The sequence below is a fragment of the Scardinius erythrophthalmus genome, assembly GCF_964197995.2.
Source record: "Scardinius erythrophthalmus genome assembly, chromosome: 1".
NCBI classification, from domain to species: Eukaryota; Metazoa; Chordata; class Actinopteri; order Cypriniformes; family Leuciscidae; genus Scardinius; species Scardinius erythrophthalmus.
Window position 1 is genome coordinate 41,311,921 of NC_138221.1, and position 17,840 is coordinate 41,329,760.

Here is a 17,840-nt window from a genome sequence, read left to right on the forward strand (position 1 = left end):
AGAGCGTTCTCCTCAAGAACACAAGTCCGTTCTTTGCATTCTTGGTTTTGAGAAACACCCATTTTGATTAAGGACCTCATCACCAGTGATGATGTGCTAGTGAAGTGGTTTAGTTGAAGTCAAGAATGCATTCATGTAGGCCTATTTTAAGGGGGGACTGGGAGTAACGTTAATGTAGGGTTAATAATATTAGTCAACCATTCAGATGCACATATCGGTCGACCTAATCCTAATATTGCGGGGATTGCGTGCCACCTCAATGTCAGTGGTGGTTATGATGACCCTTGTTGAATAAGGACAACGCAGGCTTGGGTTTATGCACAGACCATTTAACCTTTTCAGCTGTCATCAGATCCTAATCACACAGGGACACAGTGTTTTTTTTTTAAATGTCACTGACTGTAAAATATGATTTAAACACTTAGCGCATGTAGCACATTATGTGAGTGCAGCGGAATGTAATAAACTAGCTGGTTGATAAACTCGATCTCATCGAAATACAAAAACACGCACTTGCCCTTTAAGGTTGTGAGGAGTAACGGGTTTCCCACATCGAGGCGCATTGACGTCAATCGTTGTTTGTGATTGGTCATAACCTTTTCCGGTGAGGCATCCATCCAAGGACTGTGGGAAAGCCAGTGTAAAAGAGTAAAACACGTCGACAAACTCATCGAAGCGTCTCAGGTATGAATATTTAAAGGTGGAGGTCTTCGCTGTAACGTTTGTTGATATCGATGTGCGAGTCGACCGGCTCGTAGAGAGAGGTTACTGTAATGCCGTCGGCTTCCGTTGTTGTGAAAATGTAGCTTGCAAGATGGCGTATTTTGCTGCTTGGCAAAACTGGCTACAGATAACACAGAGCTGCAGGTTTACGCTGTTTAACTTTTAAACACGCGCTAAATGGCGTATACTTGCATCGGCATGTGTTTTCTGCGCTAAATAACGTTGTGTTCACATGGCCGAATAGCGTTATATTGTGAGATGCCTGTGGGGATGTGAACTGCGCATTTTATGAGCCCAGGCGCCCGGACAGGGACCAGGGACCACAGCATACCTGACAAAATACAGCACTTTCTGATTATTTACATGGTAGCTGAGAGACATGGCTGACTGTTTTTCTTTTGCTGGATTTTCTAGTCTAGATATGTAGCATGTACGAAGGAAGTATGGGAGCCATGTTAGCCGTTTAACTTGTTTCACTTTGACAGCACCTCCTTTGAAAGTGTTTTAATGGTTTATTTGTCTGCAGGAATATGTCTATTTATTAGCACTGGTAGTTTGTTTTATTAGGTTATGATCACGAGGTCACATGGTCAAGGAAGACCTGGTAATATAAGGGAATTTTAAAATGTCAACTGTTAGGCCAGGATAAGTCATGGAATTGAATAAAATCTTGTTTATTTAAATTTGTTTAAGGTATTTTATTCAGTTGGGATTTCATCAGTTGGGAAATTGTCTTTGTGAGTCCAATCTTTTCAAAATTATTTTTCATATCCCATAATGGCAGATGACTGGAAATGTTAAATGGTTAAAATATGTGGGAATATTGTAACACTGTAACACATGGTTGCGATTTGAATTCACAGAATTATTTACTTATACTGTTGACAGGATTGTTGGAGATGATTTTAACCAGAGGAATATCTACTCATGTTCAGATAATGAGCACACGTGTGTGTGTGTGTGTGTGTGTGTGTGTGTGTGTGTGTGTGTGTGGCCTGGTACAACAAGGACAAGGATTTCAGATATTAACATCTTTGTGGGGACATTTTTGGTCCCTGTGAGAAAAACCGCATACTAAGTGATGTTTTTTAAAAATGTAAAATTGAAAAGTGAAAGTTTTCATTGATTGGTAGGTTTAGGGTGAGTGTAATGGGATAGAATATACAGTTTGTACAGTATAAAAATCATTATGTCTATGGAAAGTCACCATAAAACATGAAAACACAGTGTGTGTGTTTAAAGAAGATACAGAATCCAGAATGCTTGACAACTGTATGCGGCTCATACCAGGAACATACAAATATATTAGATGCGTGATTTTAAGAATTTCCATAACAATGTGGTATGCACAGGAGAAAATAGTTTGTCTTCATGTCCTGGAATGACATTCCTTCTCTGATGACGTTAGTTTGAAGGAATTTCGAGAACGTCCTTTAACCACCTCCCTCCACGTGTCAGTCGGCTACAAGCTCGAGATGGTGAGGAGGTGTGCTAAAATCAAGCCCCACACTCTATATATGTCACAATTAGTTGTTTGTCACAACAGTTGTTTGCAACTTCTGGTTCATGAGGACTTCACAATGAAATTAGTGAATTGCACTCATGGCATTACACTACTCTGATCACTCTTCACATTTCACTATAAAACAAGTTGGTCTAATGACATTTAGCTAAGGTTTGGATTTGCTTCAGATTTCTTGGGTTTCATAAGCCGATCTGAATTGCATGTTTCAGGTCAGCAGGTCACCATGGCGTCCAGCAGTACGAGCAGTGAAGAAGAGAGGAGCTTGCGGGAGTGTGAGCGCTACGTGCAGAAGCACAACATCCAGCAGCTGCTGAAGGAATGCATTGTGCAGCTGTGCACCGTCAGGCCTGAGAGGCCCATGCTTTTCCTCAAAGAGTGCTTCGAGAGGCTTGAGAAGGTTAGTCATTTTCTTTGGAGTAAAACCACATAGGCTTAGACCAGGGTTCACCAATCTCGGTCCTGGAGGGCCGCTGTCCTGCAGAGTTTAGCTCCAACCAGCTCCAACACACCTGTTTGAAAGTTTCTAGTATGCCTATTGTCTAGTGAGACCTTGATTGGCTGGTTCAGGTGTGTTTAATTGGGGTTGGAGCTAAACTCTGCAGGACAGCGGCCCTCCAGGACCGAGATTGGTGAACCCTGGCTTAGATTCTTTACAGATGTTCTTGAGTTTCAGTGCCGTGAACAAAGTTTATGTCTATCAGGAGGAAGCTAAACAGATCAGCAACCAGCAGAAGTCGAGCTCTCGCTCAGACTCCCGAGAAGATGAGGTCTCCCCTCCCATGAACCCTGTAGTTAAGGGCCGACGGCGCCGCGGTGCCATCAGCGCAGAGGTCTACACTGAGGAAGATGCAGCTTCTTATGTCAGAAAGGTAACTAGCTTCTTAATTTTTCCTAGAAATTTGTATTTTAAATCAGAACTTGTTGCATTTACATGTCTTTCTTTCAAAATTTACATGTCATTCTTTCAAAATACTATTATTGCCATGCTGCATTCTACTTTCCCTGCAGTTGCTGTTTACTTCCTAAAAACTTCCTATTTTTACAGGTCATTCCTAAAGACTACAAAACTATGGCTGCCCTTGCTAAAGCGATTGAAAAGAATGTGCTTTTTGCCCATCTTGATGACAACGAAAGAAGGTAACAAATTTTGTTTTTGAATAGTAGATTGAATTATTTTGTTTAACTAATAAAGTATTTCATTTACTGAAAACAACTTATTTTATTCTTCACAGTGACATATTTGACGCTATGTTCTCAGTCACCTACATTGCAGGAGAGACTGTCATTCAACAAGGTTAGGCTTCTTTTGAGGAGGAGCTGATTGTGTAAAAATGGAAAGAATATTTAGACTAATATATTGTGTTTCTAATTTCAGGGGATGAGGGTGACAATTTTTATGTTATTGATCAAGGTGAAATGGATGTAAGTGCAATTCTAAATTGATGTTGAATCAGGATGTAATATAATAATACATACATGTTTTTTAACTTGTATAGAGTTATTAAAGTGCCCCTATTATGCTTTTTCAAATATTACCTTTCATGTAGTGTGTAATATTGCTGTTTGTGAATGTAAGAGGTCTGCAAAATTTTAAAGATCAAAGTTCACAACACATAAAGTTATTGTAAAGATTCTGAAGATTTTGATTCTGAACTGCCGAAACGAGTCGTCAGTCTCACTTCCTGTCACAAATCCATGTTACAATGTAACACATTTGCATAATGCCAGCCTATGATCTTCATTAGCTGCCTGCAAGCAACGTCTAATTAGTACTTTGACGTGCCATCAAACTGTAGTTGTAGCTGAAGCCTGGAAGAGTTTGGTTCATGTTGTCGGTTTCTGCGCTGTGAATCCACTTTGCATGCACTTCAAAGGATGAGGATTCAGGCTCAAATTGACACGGTAAAACCAACACCATGATTACTGTTTGTATCACTGTATATATAAGTGCTGAGGAAGCCTCCGGAGCTGAAATTCAGATATGGTAATAGGCGTTTTGTTTCTGAGGGTTTAGAGAGCCTGAATCTTCGAACAAACCGTTTTCAGACTCTTTGAGAAATGAGGTCATGTGCAATTTATATTATGAGAAAATAAAGTGTTTGACCTTTGGTGCTATTGTAGGAGACCTCCAAAACAGAATTAGGATCCTTTAAAGTAGCATAACAGGGGCTCTTTAACATTTGGAATGATAATGACTGAGATATTCATAAGCACTATTGTTTTTAATAGGTGTACGTCAACAACGAGTGGGTGACCAGTATTGGAGAGGGTGGCAGTTTTGGTGAGCTGGCTTTAATCTACGGCACTCCCAGAGCCGCCACTGTCAGAGCAAAAACTAACGTCAAGCTGTGGGGAATTGACAGAGACAGCTACAGGAGAATACTCATGGTTAGTACACTATTTAACTGATAATTACATGGTATGATATTATACAAACAACTTTTACTTTTTAATTTTGAAGTGTTTTGTGGTTTATTAATTTTTTTTATCATTTGTTATTTTTACCGGTCTTGTATTTTATAAAATGGCCACATTTTCTTTCTCCTGCTTAAGATTTTTTTTTATTCTGTGTTTAGGGAAGTACTCTAAGAAAGAGAAAAATGTATGAGGAATTCCTTAGCAAGGTCTCCATTTTGGGTGAGTTTAATGCATTTCTTTTTAGGTTATGTATATTTGCAGGCTTGTTTTCATAGTAAACTGTGTAAAAAACAAAACATAGCATTTGCTTTGTGTGGCAGTGTAATGCAGATCAATAATGCTGTAAGCAAATCTTGTGAAGTGCTCAGTGATGACATTCTAACATCCTGTGAGCAGAGTCTCTGGATAAATGGGAACGGTTGACGGTTGCTGACGCACTCGAGACGGTCCAGTTTGAAGACGGCCAGAAGATTGTTGTGCAGGGTCAACCGGGAGATGAGTTTTTCATTATCCTTGAGGTAGCTTTCCATGCTCTTTTTTACACTGTTCTCATCAACAAGTCTTTGTTAATTAGAGTCATATGGTTTTGAATAGTTTTTTATCTTCACATTAATGAGATCATCATGGGAGAATAGATGTATTGATTTAGACTTGTGTCCTCAGGGCTCGGCAGCAGTCCTGCAGCGGCGGTCGGAGAATGAGGAATTTGTGGAGGTCGGAAGACTCGCACCATCTGACTACTTTGGTAAATGTGTTTTTCTTTACTCTCTGGAAAGCTTATCCCAGTCATCTCCCAGAAATTCTTTTGTTAATGTAATTACATATTAGCCGCTTTTCCACTGTCGGGCCAGTGCGAGCCAGGGCTAACAACGTGCCGGCGGGGCCAATAGCCTTGGACCTCAAGGGCCAAGCTGCGTTTCCACTATCGGGCCAGTAGCCCCGCAGCGTTACCTAGAGTCTTCACTTAAAGACTCTGCCAAACACTTTACTTAAAGACACTGCCGAGGACGGTCCTAAGCCCGTCTGCATCATGTATGATTTGTCTACGTTCTTCAAGCAGTCTCTGGTATTTTCCATATTCATATACGTTTTTATTATTGCAATGGTTAGCATAAGTAGCCTTTAGCATTGCATAAATATATTTCTGCATCATAAGGTGATCAGAATCGCCATCAGATCGCAATCGAAAGTTATTTCAAACTCTCGCTGGTGTCTGAAAGTGAGTTTTGAGCTGAATTTTTAAAAAAAATGTCTTAAATGTTGAGGTTGGCTCATAGTCTGGTAGCCTGGGAAAACCCAAATAACTTCTGGCAAATTTAGATTTGCTCTGCAAGTAGTCTGGCAAAGAGCCCATTCAAGCCCATTTCTAATCAGTTGAAATTGCGGCACCAATCAGAAACGTTGGGGCGGGCTTTATACAATGACGATCGCTCTGATTGGTTTTAGGTCTATCCATTTGCGCCCAGAGGCATTTGAGCGACGTCCGTTGGTGAAGCGCACCAACTTTTAAATGCATTATTATATTCAAATTGCAAACGCATGAGGACAGTCTCCATGAAAGACCCACTGGCAGATGAACGTGCTACTACATTTCTCTCCGAAACGGTAGGAAATTAAATTAGATTTAATAGAGGATTTTAACTGTGACAAGATGATTGACAGGGCAGTTTACGTGACAGGATGCACGCGACATCCGTCCGATAAAGATGACGAAGTAGTATGTTCCAAAGCTTGCCTACTTTTTTGCTACACATTCAAAAGTAAATACCTTTTCTTCACAAAAAGAGTAACGTTACATACTTTTATGGCGTAGTGTAACTTAGGCGAATTGGGACGCAGCATATGGCTTTACACGATGACGATCGCTCTGATTGGTTTTAGGTCTATCCAATTGCATTTGAGCGACGTCCGTTGGTGGCGCCCCTTTGGAAATGAATTATTAATGAAGCTTTGCCAGACCATAACTCAGTTACTACTGAGAATGGTCTGGTTTTAACCAGGCTAATAGTCTGGTATTATAACATGGGAAATGAGCAGTGGCATTGACCCTTACTTGACTCAGGGAAACTCCGCCTTTGTTCAAGCCCCAGTTGGCCCACTTTGGACCAAGGTATTCGCCGGGCCAAAAACCCCTGGCCGTTGGAGGAAGCCCCTATGAGGCCGATCAAAACCCAGAAGTGGCAGTGGAAACGCGACTGGCCCTGGCACGCACTAGCACGACAGTGGCCCAACAGCGTAAACACGGCTATTGACTCCATGTACAGTGTCCATTAGCGCACCTTAATGTGTTTGTTTCTCTGTTGCTCTTTTCTGATTTCCCTCCATGTGTTTCATCAGGTGAGATCGCTCTGCTCATGAATCGACCTCGCGCTGCCACCGTGGTTGCTCGCGGCCCTCTGAAGTGCGTAAAACTTGACCGCCCCAGGTTCGAACGCGTGCTCGGCCCCTGCTCAGATATCCTGAAGAGAAACATACAGCAGTACAACAGCTTCGTGTCTCTGTCGGTCTGAGGCACACTAGGCTCTTACCTCCTCAATTGCAGGGTCCACCAATGCAAATTTGCTTTATTTTCTTACTTTTCTTTACGCATTTTCCAACACCCAGGTGCCCATTCACTTCAGTGTTCTCTCTGTCTGTCTGGTTTTTTCGATTTGTGCCGTACCCTGTCGCATTTGAATCCATCCTAGATTTACCATAAGGCTGATTGTTAGTTTTGCGTGAGAAACGAGCCAGTCGTTGTGCCACAGATGCCTGTCACGTGAACAGATGTTGAAATAACAAGGTCTATCGGGATTTTCTCTTGCGTCCAAATTGCTTCATGTTTCTGTATAACAGTGTTTGGAATGGAAGGAAAACAGTGGCAGGACTGATATTCATGTAGTGTATTTACTCAGTATATAAGGATGTATCTTAATTGAGCCATCGAGTTTCAGATTCAGTTTTCCCTCATTAATTTCAAGCGTTTGAATATAGGGAAGCCAAAGGCATAAATCCATGTGTGTTATATTGTTTTCTTGGGGGTACTGAAGTTAAAACGTCACCGTGTTTATCATGGTGATCAGCTTTGCTCTTTTATTGTTATAGCTGCACATATATAGTGTATGTAAAAGATTATATATTAGAAGTAAATGACCATAACCATATTTTTTTGCACAGTTTGATATATATCTATATATATATATATATATATATATATAGATATATATATATATATATATAAATATATATATAAATGCTTTATATACACCTGCTGTATTTCATTGTGGCATTTGATCCCTTTGCATTGGGCTTTTTTCATTTTCCTTTGGGCGTTTTGCTATACACACAGGCTTGCTCTGGACTCTTATTTAGAACAGACCAGGATTAGTTAAATCTCCTTTTAAAGTTGTTTTTTCTTTTATTTTTCTATCGCATTTTCTCCCTTCTGAAATGCCACATGCTGCAAATGCTTTTATTTGTTTGTTTCCCCCACACAAAGGCCGTGTGATCTTCTTTTATTCAACATTATGTTTATGGCGGATACAGAAAATATATTATATTTGTATGTTTTGTTTAACTGTTAAGAAGAGTTACAGTAATGTAATGGTTAATGAAATCTGAAGCTTTGTTGACTGAGTATGTGAGGATCCTCCTCGACAGGAAGTAACTACTTGGTGACCTCCTTGACCCACTAAGATCCCAGTTGGGTTTCTTTCTCGATTATGCGAACTGCTTCGAAACCCCAAATGTCTTTTTTTATTTTTTATTTTTAACTGAAATAGTCTGGTTAATAAACAGGGCAGGTCTAAGAAAAACTGTTTTCAAATAATCACTGTTGTTTTTAGATTGAGATTTAGATTATTCACCTTACCTATATAGTCAAATGAAAGTCTTAAAACAGGGACAGTATTTGCCGCTTGTGTTGAGTTCATGGTGTCTGTATGCCATTAGGGTTGGGATCCATCAAATGTTTGGAAATCGATTTGCGATCCACTACTGCCACCACCTTAATCTCAATCAGATATTGTTCTTCGAGTTCTCCGAGTTGTGTTTTACTGGGTGGTACAATAGTGTTAACAGTTGCTGAAGGTAGATTTTAATTATCGCACAGAGATACTCTTGTATTATTTGGAAATAACTGATGTGAATTTTATTTTTGTGTTATGTAATTACAGATATCCAGCTTATTTGTACAACAGACTCATGTTATTGAAAGCAAATTTGGGTTTTGAAAAGTGCCTGATTTCTTTACTTTCATAATGCAAAGCCAACAGACATTTTCTTGTAGTTATTTCCCCCCTAATATATTCATTAATATTCTATTAGCTTGTCACCTGTATTATTTGTAATCTACAATGTTTTATTTCATCTGTATATCCAGATCCTCTGAGCAGTGTAATTTATTCAGACTTAAAGCTCCAGTAATTAAGAGTTTGCACAGAACTGTCCCAAAATTGATGGTAATTGAAGAAAGATATTATATAGATATTATAAAGAAAGACTTATATTTAGTGTGCTTTTATCTTCAATATCTGACTCTGTCCTATTAACCACATGGGAGAATGGTTTTCACTTTACTCTGACGCTTGATTTGAGAGCCTTACAGCATGTCAGTGCAGATGTCTAGGAAAATAAGATGTTTTCTGACATTCACAGATTTCTGCCCCTCTAGACTAGACTTTCAGAATCAGTCAAATCTTGGTGCTGTAGCTTTAAAAACACAGAATTTGCACCCATAATTACAGGGGATTCCAAATAGCCTTTTGATTAACCGTTCCACTGTCTTTTCAATGAGTGGTTTATGCCTTATGATGGGGTTGAATAAATGAACATGTTGAAATTCTATATTATTATGAGTCCTTAATGTTAAACTGTGACACCCGAAGATAGGCAAAGAATTGCGGATGAGTCTACTTGTTATTGCTTATATATGCATTGGTCTGTTCATTTAACTTCATTTGATGACAAATGACAAAAAGTAAATCCCTTGTTTTCTGTAAAATGCATCATTGATGTTTATTGTAATTCTCTCCCCTTTATGAGTGGATTAAATGATTTTGTTCCTCTGCAAATTTTCTGCTTACCTTTTTTTTTTTTTTTTTTTTTTTTTTTTTTTTTTAAACAACTTCAGGCCATGTTTCTTGAAGATCATTCAGTGGTCACTGGAAATGTGTTTGTATTAGCAACCTCTACCCCCTTTTTTTGTAGCCTGTTTTTCATTCCCTGGTTGTGACTGCCAATTGTGTTTTCTTCTGGAGTTTTCAGTAAAATTGTGTTCTAGTAAGTACAGAGGAATTGATATTTGCTCATAAGCTTTGCCACCAGAGCGTAGAGACTCCTGTTCACCCATTCTTCAGTTTAAGCCCTCAACACAGAGAGTTGTAAAATGTCGAGGGACCATTTTTCTATTATGCATTTTTTGTATAACTGTGTACGGTTTGATTTCATTGGATGTGCTCAAGTTGTAAACCTTTTGGTATAGATTGTCCCAATGGCAGGTCAAGCAATAAAATGATTAATTCTTGAATATGTAAGCGTCTTCTGTTTTCTGTGCTGTTTTCATACATCAAAAGTATTTCTGTATGTCTCAAGGACTACAGATTCAAATATTAACTCTTACATCCCACAATGTATGATGTTTATTAGGCTACATATTTTGACATCAAATACCTACATTGAATTAAACTTCTATCCTGCTGAAATCTACCTGTAGGCCCTGTGAATCATTCCCACTATTCACTACATAAGCAACATCCCAGACTTTTAAGACTATACTGTGTGTAATATGGAAATTACAGCAATAATGTTCTCTTTTACAAAATAAAATAATGTAAGCGGCTGTTGTGTAGAACTCTGACAGAAATGTTAATCTGCATCCAGTTGTTAAAATGCATATTTTGAGGACTTTTATTTCATCATTTCATGAGAGTTAATGGGATTTTCCCAGAGATTTCTGTCATTTTGCCCCACCCTGCCCTGCCTCCACACTCAACAGACAACTGTCATTCCAACTGGCACTGGAATGACAGTTGTTCTCTTAACCCTGTCACTGGTGTACAAATCTCATTTACATCCACTATTTCCAGTTTCTTTAAAGATGTAAACGTGTTTTTAAGAATTACATTTTAATGTGAAGCGTTTACTTTGTCTATAACATGAATATTTTCACAGACGCATCATAATATTGAAATGAATAGGAGAGAAGAAAAGCAGCTGGGCTCCTCACGAGACTTCCGAAAAAGCCCGAACCTTCTGTTCGTGTTTTTCCGGAAGTATCGTGAAAGACCCCCGACTGCCACCGACCGCCGCTGCTGCACACAGGCACCTCAACATCACATTTCAGGCTATTTCTACAGATTCCCCTCTCGTCGGATACTACTCGTGCACTGCAAATGCAAGCCATCAAGTGTGTTGTTGTCGGCGACGGGTAAGATGTTGAAGAATAAATGGTGAAATTGCTCGTGTTTGTACGGAGGTTTCTTTGGGAGAAAAGCAATTGTTGCGAGGAGCTGGGGATTTTGGGTTGGCACAGCGGTTGAGTGGATTCAGCTCAGACAAAACTGATAATTTTATAATTATAAATATTACTGTCATTCTTCGAGACACTGTGGGTGTTATAATCATCGTTTAAATGAGATTGTAATGAGCACAGACTCTGGTGGTGGCCGTTTTGTTTAATATATGCTGCTCAGGCGTTTTGTCTGTTTTTTTCAATGTTTCAATTGATGTTTTTCACTCTAAAGTAGTATGACAATGTATTGTAAACCATGCAGAAAACGCATTAAACGGATATTAAACGGATCTCGTGCAGCGTAGAAATAATGCGCGTGTACGTGGACTCGCTATGATGTCATGTTTTACTCCTACATCACTAGAGCTCTAAATTGGAAATGATCCACTCCCCTAAATCATAAAGTGCTCGTGAGACTGAACTTTATTATTAACCTTCACATAATTCTGTTTTTTTCTCCTTTATTTTTACCTGAGAGCAAAATTTCACATCATAAAATTGCATTTGTTGATAATCCACAATGAAATAACAAATAGCTGCATTGCAATTGGTATTTGGTAGAGATCAAGTGAAATGTTATTTCGTTTAACATTACTTACACCGTTATTTTTTAACATTTAAGTGGTCATGTAATCACTACGCAACATAGTTTATTTCTTACTGCTTTATTTTGAAAGAATAATCTAGATAATGATTAGACTACAACAGTAGAATGTACATATGCACTATGAATTTGTAACAATAGCTAAATAATACTAACATTTTAGCTTACAATTCCATTTCTGTAACAATTCATAAGCATGAATAGCTGTTCTGTAAAATTATGAATAATTACAAAATGTTAGATTAACTTACCTGCGCTGCAACGCTATTGTTGGGTGATATTGTTATTATAAATAGTTACATTGAAGGACTGATAGAAGCAAAAAAATATCAGTCAAACTGTTTATTATCTATACTATTTGATATGATTTGGATTTATATCATGGTGTTGGTTAAATGTATGCTTAATTCAAAGTTTATTTTAGACTGTGGAGAGTTAATAAAAGCTGTTTCATTGATGCAGTTGATCTTGCAACTGTTAAGGGTTTAGTCCCTGTCTCAAGATACATGCTTTCTGTCATTTGCAATGGGCAACCACATTTCACAGCCGGGCTTCTCAGCCTTCAAACATAATTGTTATTTTGGCCTGTTCACTTCTTCTTTCCCCTCTCTTTTATTATCACGCTTCCTCACTCTTACTCCAAAATTTTATCACTTTTCCTTATTCAGTGTCACCCCGCCAATGCATTTCCTGTGTACGCTCTTGTATGTGAGTGTGTGTTTTTCATGACAACAAGCTGTCATCCTGTATTCACTCCTCATCCGGCGGGGCAGTTCATTTGAAAACAGCGCTGTTAAAGAGCCACTGCCAGCGTGCCGTCGAGCCCAGGAGTGAACGTGATGTCTGGATGACTAACTGAAGGACTTTTCACAATTGTTTTCTTGGTGTGCTGTGAATGTGCAGTCCTTGAACCCTCAGTATGACCGTTCAGAGTATATGTTTATATGTTTTGTTAGATTACCTCTTTTTAATATAGGCAATGTGCATTTATATATGTTTATACATGGAACACCGTTGTCCTGTGAGGCACGACATTTCGTTCCTTTGTATATCTCTACATATAAACTCACTTGACTTGAGTGCTGCAGTCACACTTAGCACTTAGCATCTTTTGTATTTCAGTGCCGTGGGTAAGACATGTCTGCTCATCAGCTACACCACTAATGCCTTCCCGGGAGAGTATATTCCCACAGTGTGAGTACAGTTTGATACCTTGAACTGGGAATTATTCCTGTGTGTCTGTGTGTGTTAGATTTCTTCTGTGTATGTATTTCTGAAATGCTCTGAAAAATCTGTGTGACCCTCAGGTTTGACAACTACTCTGCCAATGTTATGGTGGATGGTAAACCTGTCAACTTAGGCCTCTGGGATACAGCAGGACAGGAGGACTATGATCGCCTTAGACCACTCTCATACCCTCAAACGGTACTTAAATATCTCTGTTATTGGCTCTGTAATCCTGAGTTATCAATAATCATCTTCTAGTTTAGCTCAGAGTATAATCATGTATTTTTATCTTTTTTTTTTTCAGTTAAGATATTTAATTTTTCTTTTACTAATTACTGGGACTGCATTCTATGGAAACTTGTTTCCGCCACTGAATAAAAAAGAAAATTAAGACTTTTTATCTCAGAATTGCGTGATTTCGCAGTTGTGTGATATAAAGTTCCAACTGCGTGTTATAAAGTCAGAATTGTCAAGAGTTTATTGATATAAACTCATAATTCTGAGAAATTAAGTCTGTCTTTTTTTCTTCAGAATTGGACTTTTTATATGTGAGAATTTGACTTGCAATTGTGAGATAAAAATTCGCAATTATCCTTTAAAATTTATTATATTCCATGGCGGAAACAGGCTTACTTAAAATTCATAATTTTTATTCTTAAGTAGAAACTGTAGAATATATCTGTTGCCTCATCATGTTTTTGGACAGTATTTGCTCTGCCTGTTCTTTGTTTTGTAAATATAACCAATAATTCATTATATTTTGCTACAGACTAGCTTTGTTTTGAGTTGGCATGTACATCATATTTCTTTTGAGCATTAGGGTGGGATTTGGGCATGTAGCTAATTGAGTTATTTATTTGTTCAAATATATACATTGTTTTTGGAAAATATGAATTCCCCACCTTTCTTCTGTCCCTTTCTATGAAAATGTACATTACCGCTCAAAAGTTTGTGGCCAATAAGATTTTTTTAGGACGATTTTTCTTTTGACAGGAAAGACATTTATAATGTTACAAAAGATTTCTATTTCAAACAAATTGTTCCTTTGAAATTAAATTACATTATATAATATTTCAATACTGATAAAGACATTCACAAGAATAAATTAAAATTTTAATTAAATTAAAATAGAAAACAGTTATTTTAAATTATAATAATATTTCACAATATTACTGTTTGTACTGTATTTTTGATCAAATGAATGCAGCCTTGGTGAACATACAGTTGTAATCAAAATTATTCAAACTCCATTGTAAATCAGGTTTATTGGCAAAATGTACAGACTTTCAAGTGTTTGCAATGAACAAATCAAACAAAAGTAATATAAATGGCTCAACACAACAAATGTGTCAAGTGGTTTCCCCAAATTCAACTTAAAATGCAACTTTTAATGACTTCCACAGTCTCAAAATTATTCAACCCCTTCATGGCAAGCATCTTTAGTACTTAGTAAAACACCCTTTTGCTGTTATGACCTGCTGCAAACGAGATGAATAACCAGACACCAGCTTCTGGCAGCGTTTCTGAGGAATCTTAGCCCATTCCTCGAGAGCAATGGCCTCCAGTTCAGTAATCTTCTTGGGTTTGCGTGCTGAGACCGCCTTCTTCAAATCCCACCAGAGATTTTCTATGGGATTCAAGTCAGGTGACTGTGATGGCCACTGTAGAATCTTCCAGGACTTCTTCTGCAACCAAGCCTTAGTGGAATTTGAGGTATGCTTGGAATAATTTTCCTGTTGGAAGGTCCAATGACTCCCAAGCTTCAGCTTCCTCACTGACGGCATGACGTTTTCTCCTAGGATTTCCTGATATTTCAATGAATCCATCTTGCCTTCCACACGCTGCAAGTTTCCAGTGCCAGAGGATGCAAAGCAGCCCCAGAGCATCACCGAGCGCCACCATGCTGAACTGTAGACAGTGTTCTTTTCAGCATATGCTTCATTCTTCTTCATCCAGACATACCGCTGATCCACAGGGCCAAAAAGTTCCAGTTTTGTTTCATCGCTCCACAGAACAGAATCCCAAAACCCCTGTGGCATATTTATATGATTTTGAGCACTTTTGTTGGGATTTTGGTCAGTAATGGTGTACGTCTTGGAGTTCTGGCATGGAAACCGTATGTTTTACTGTACAAGCTGAAACCTGTTGCCAAAAAGTCTTGCTGCAGGTCTTTTGCAGTCACTCGAGGGTTTTTCTGAACCTGCCTTCTGAGAAATCTGGTTGCAGCCGTTGATAGCTTCCTTTTTCTGCCCTGTCCAGGTAGCGTAACCACTGTTCCTTTAACTTTGAACTTGCAAACTATGCTTCCAACAGTGTCTCTAGGAGCATTTAATGATTTGCCTATTTCTAACATGCAGTCAAACGTGACACTCAACAAACCTAGCCAGTTCAGATATTTCATGTGTTCTAGCTCAAGCACACCTGGTGCAACTAATGAAGTTCTCCTCTGGCCAACGAACGAACACAGTGTGATAATGATTCAGGCTGCATCACCAGAATTCAGATTGGGATAGGTAGCATTAAAATATTCATCCCTTTTGCTTGAAGAGCGATTCATCATGCCAGTATGGAGACGAAGCTGGCCAATAAGGTCTAAGATCTACTGTGGATCTGTGCCGATGGCTGTCATGTCGACGAGGCCTACCATAACATATAGTGCCATGTAATCTGTAATGAATAATTGATGACAATGATTTTTACAAAGAGCCTCCTTTTTTCTTTCTGCAGGATGTGTTTTTAATTTGCTTCTCACTGGTGAGCCCTGCTTCCTTTGAGAATGTAAGAGCAAAGGTAAGGATCCTCCTAAGAATACGAAATATTTTCAAAGACATCCCTTAACAAGATTCACTAGGTGTTAGGTGCCTTGTGTTAACCAAATTTCTTTTTGTAGTGGTACCCTGAGGTCCGCCATCACTGTCCAAACACCCCTATCATACTTGTGGGCACTAAACTTGATCTGCGGGATGACAAAGACACGATTGAACGACTGCGGGATAAAAAACTAGCTCCAATCACTTACCCGCAAGGACTTGCCATGGCTAGAGAAATCGGTAAGAACGATTTCCTGTGTATAAAAAAAATGGTGCTATAATGATGTTTCACTATTGCCTTGGGGCTTTGTGTCATGTATAGTAGGCTCATTGGATTCTTTGGCTTTGTAGGTGCTGTGAAGTATCTGGAGTGCTCTGCTCTTACTCAGCGGGGTTTAAAAACGGTGTTTGATGAGGCCATCCGTGCTGTTTTGTGCCCTCCACCTGTAAAGAAGAGGGGCAAGAAGTGTACTGTATTTTGAGGAACACCACAACTAATTCCTTCACTGATATGCCATGTAAACAGCGGTTTCTTCCTCTTCAGCTCTGCTGTTATGAACAGATAAGTCCAACTTGTGAGGTGATGAACTGCAGACATATATTTCCATGGTATATCTGATGTAACAGATACATCAACATGCCAAATTTGCTTTGTTATTATTAAACTTTGCCTTAAATTGTTGGTTTAAAACAAAAATATGTTGGAAGAGAATGACATAAGGCCATGGCATGTCTATCAGAATGAATAATTAGTTACTAAAGAACAAGCATAGCTAACTGTAAAGTTGTTTGCCCTGTTGCAACAAATGTTACATTTTTCAGAGCTTTTTTCATGTGGAAATTGTGGCTATTCATATTTTATCTGCAGGTACTTTTCCCGTGTGGGATCTGTGAATGTGTCAGAAGATATTGTGAATAGCGTTTGTGAGTTAAATGTGTGGCCATAGTCAGTGCTCTCACTTGAGGGGTGACGGTAAATACATTCTTTTTAAAGTATCTTACTTTCAGCTTTTATTGCCTGTTAAACATTTCATACTTGTACCTGTGTTTTACTGTGAATGTACTGTATGTTATGATTTATTAAACAATGATAGAAATAATACACACTGAAATATTTGTTTGCTTATAAAATACTGTTAATAAAATGAATACTATATAAAATAAACTGTACTCAGAATTGGCTGTAATGTTTAATGGACTTAAAAGTCATTGTTATGTCTTATATTTTTTTGCTAAACATTTTCCTATATGTGTTGATGTTTGAAACATAATGAAATGTGCCATTTCTGAGTGCTTTTTGTGCAGGGCTAACATTGTCAAATTGTTTTAACACTTGTAAGTGTTCAGATATTTCTTTGAAATGTTATTTTACCTTTAAATGATTAATATTTCAATTTCGAGATAGAAATGTGTAATTTGAACATTTATGTTTTGTTAGTATACATTAGCATTAGGCATTTTTGTTTTTATTGAACTAATGACTGAAAATTAAACCACTGGCACATACATAATCAGTTCTTGTCATAAAATAAACCAGTATGAGTGTGACATCATTTTGAAGGGATGGTTGTGGCTATGGTCTTTTATTCATTTGATAAGAAACTGCAACAAGATAATGTACAGCCAACCGGTCATTTTATGGAAATAAACCGCTCTAGGGGAATATAAGAAACTCGATATCAATATCCCTGACATAACCCGACATAACCAACACTTAAACTAAGGTGATCAGATTTCTGAAAAGGGGACATTTCCTAGTTCAGCGGTCAAAATATAATTGATATCTCACTTGTTATTATATATTAATTAAAAAATACAAAAATAAATAAATTTTTGTATGATTTTGTTTTTTAATTGTTAATTCCACGTACTATTATTATGTGGTCTTAATACAATTCACCAAAAAACAATCACAAATAGTAAATAGTAAGTAACCATTGCAAATTTCAAAGAGATCATAACAGTATTATAACAAAATTATGACTTTACAAAAACACAATTCAAATATAATACAAAATAAACGTGACAACTTATAATTAAAAC

At 38.0% G+C, this 17,840-nt stretch overlaps 2 protein-coding genes across 2 annotated transcripts; both read left to right on the plus strand.

Moving 5' to 3' along the window:
- The first annotated feature begins 564 nt into the window (after positions 1-564).
- prkar1aa (protein kinase, cAMP-dependent, regulatory, type I, alpha (tissue specific extinguisher 1) a) lies at positions 565-7,296 on the plus strand. Its single transcript, XM_081363011.1, has 11 exons — positions 565-684; positions 2,458-2,645; positions 2,950-3,117; positions 3,294-3,385; positions 3,481-3,542; positions 3,624-3,670; positions 4,478-4,636; positions 4,825-4,885; positions 5,063-5,184; positions 5,330-5,411; positions 7,004-7,296. The coding sequence occupies exons 2-11, from the start codon at positions 2,472-2,474 to the stop codon at positions 7,174-7,176; spliced, it is 1,140 nt and encodes a 379-aa protein (XP_081219137.1). The 5' UTR covers positions 565-684; positions 2,458-2,471; the 3' UTR covers positions 7,177-7,296.
- Positions 7,297-9,770: 2,474 nt separating this feature from the next.
- rac3a (Rac family small GTPase 3a) lies at positions 9,771-17,463 on the plus strand. The gene is made up of 6 exons (XM_081363020.1): positions 9,771-11,072; positions 12,883-12,954; positions 13,068-13,185; positions 15,715-15,777; positions 15,878-16,037; positions 16,149-17,463. Exons 1-6 carry the CDS (start codon positions 11,038-11,040, stop codon positions 16,277-16,279), a joined length of 579 nt encoding a protein of 192 aa, XP_081219146.1. The 5' UTR covers positions 9,771-11,037; the 3' UTR covers positions 16,280-17,463.
- Positions 17,464-17,840: the final 377 nt, after the last annotated feature.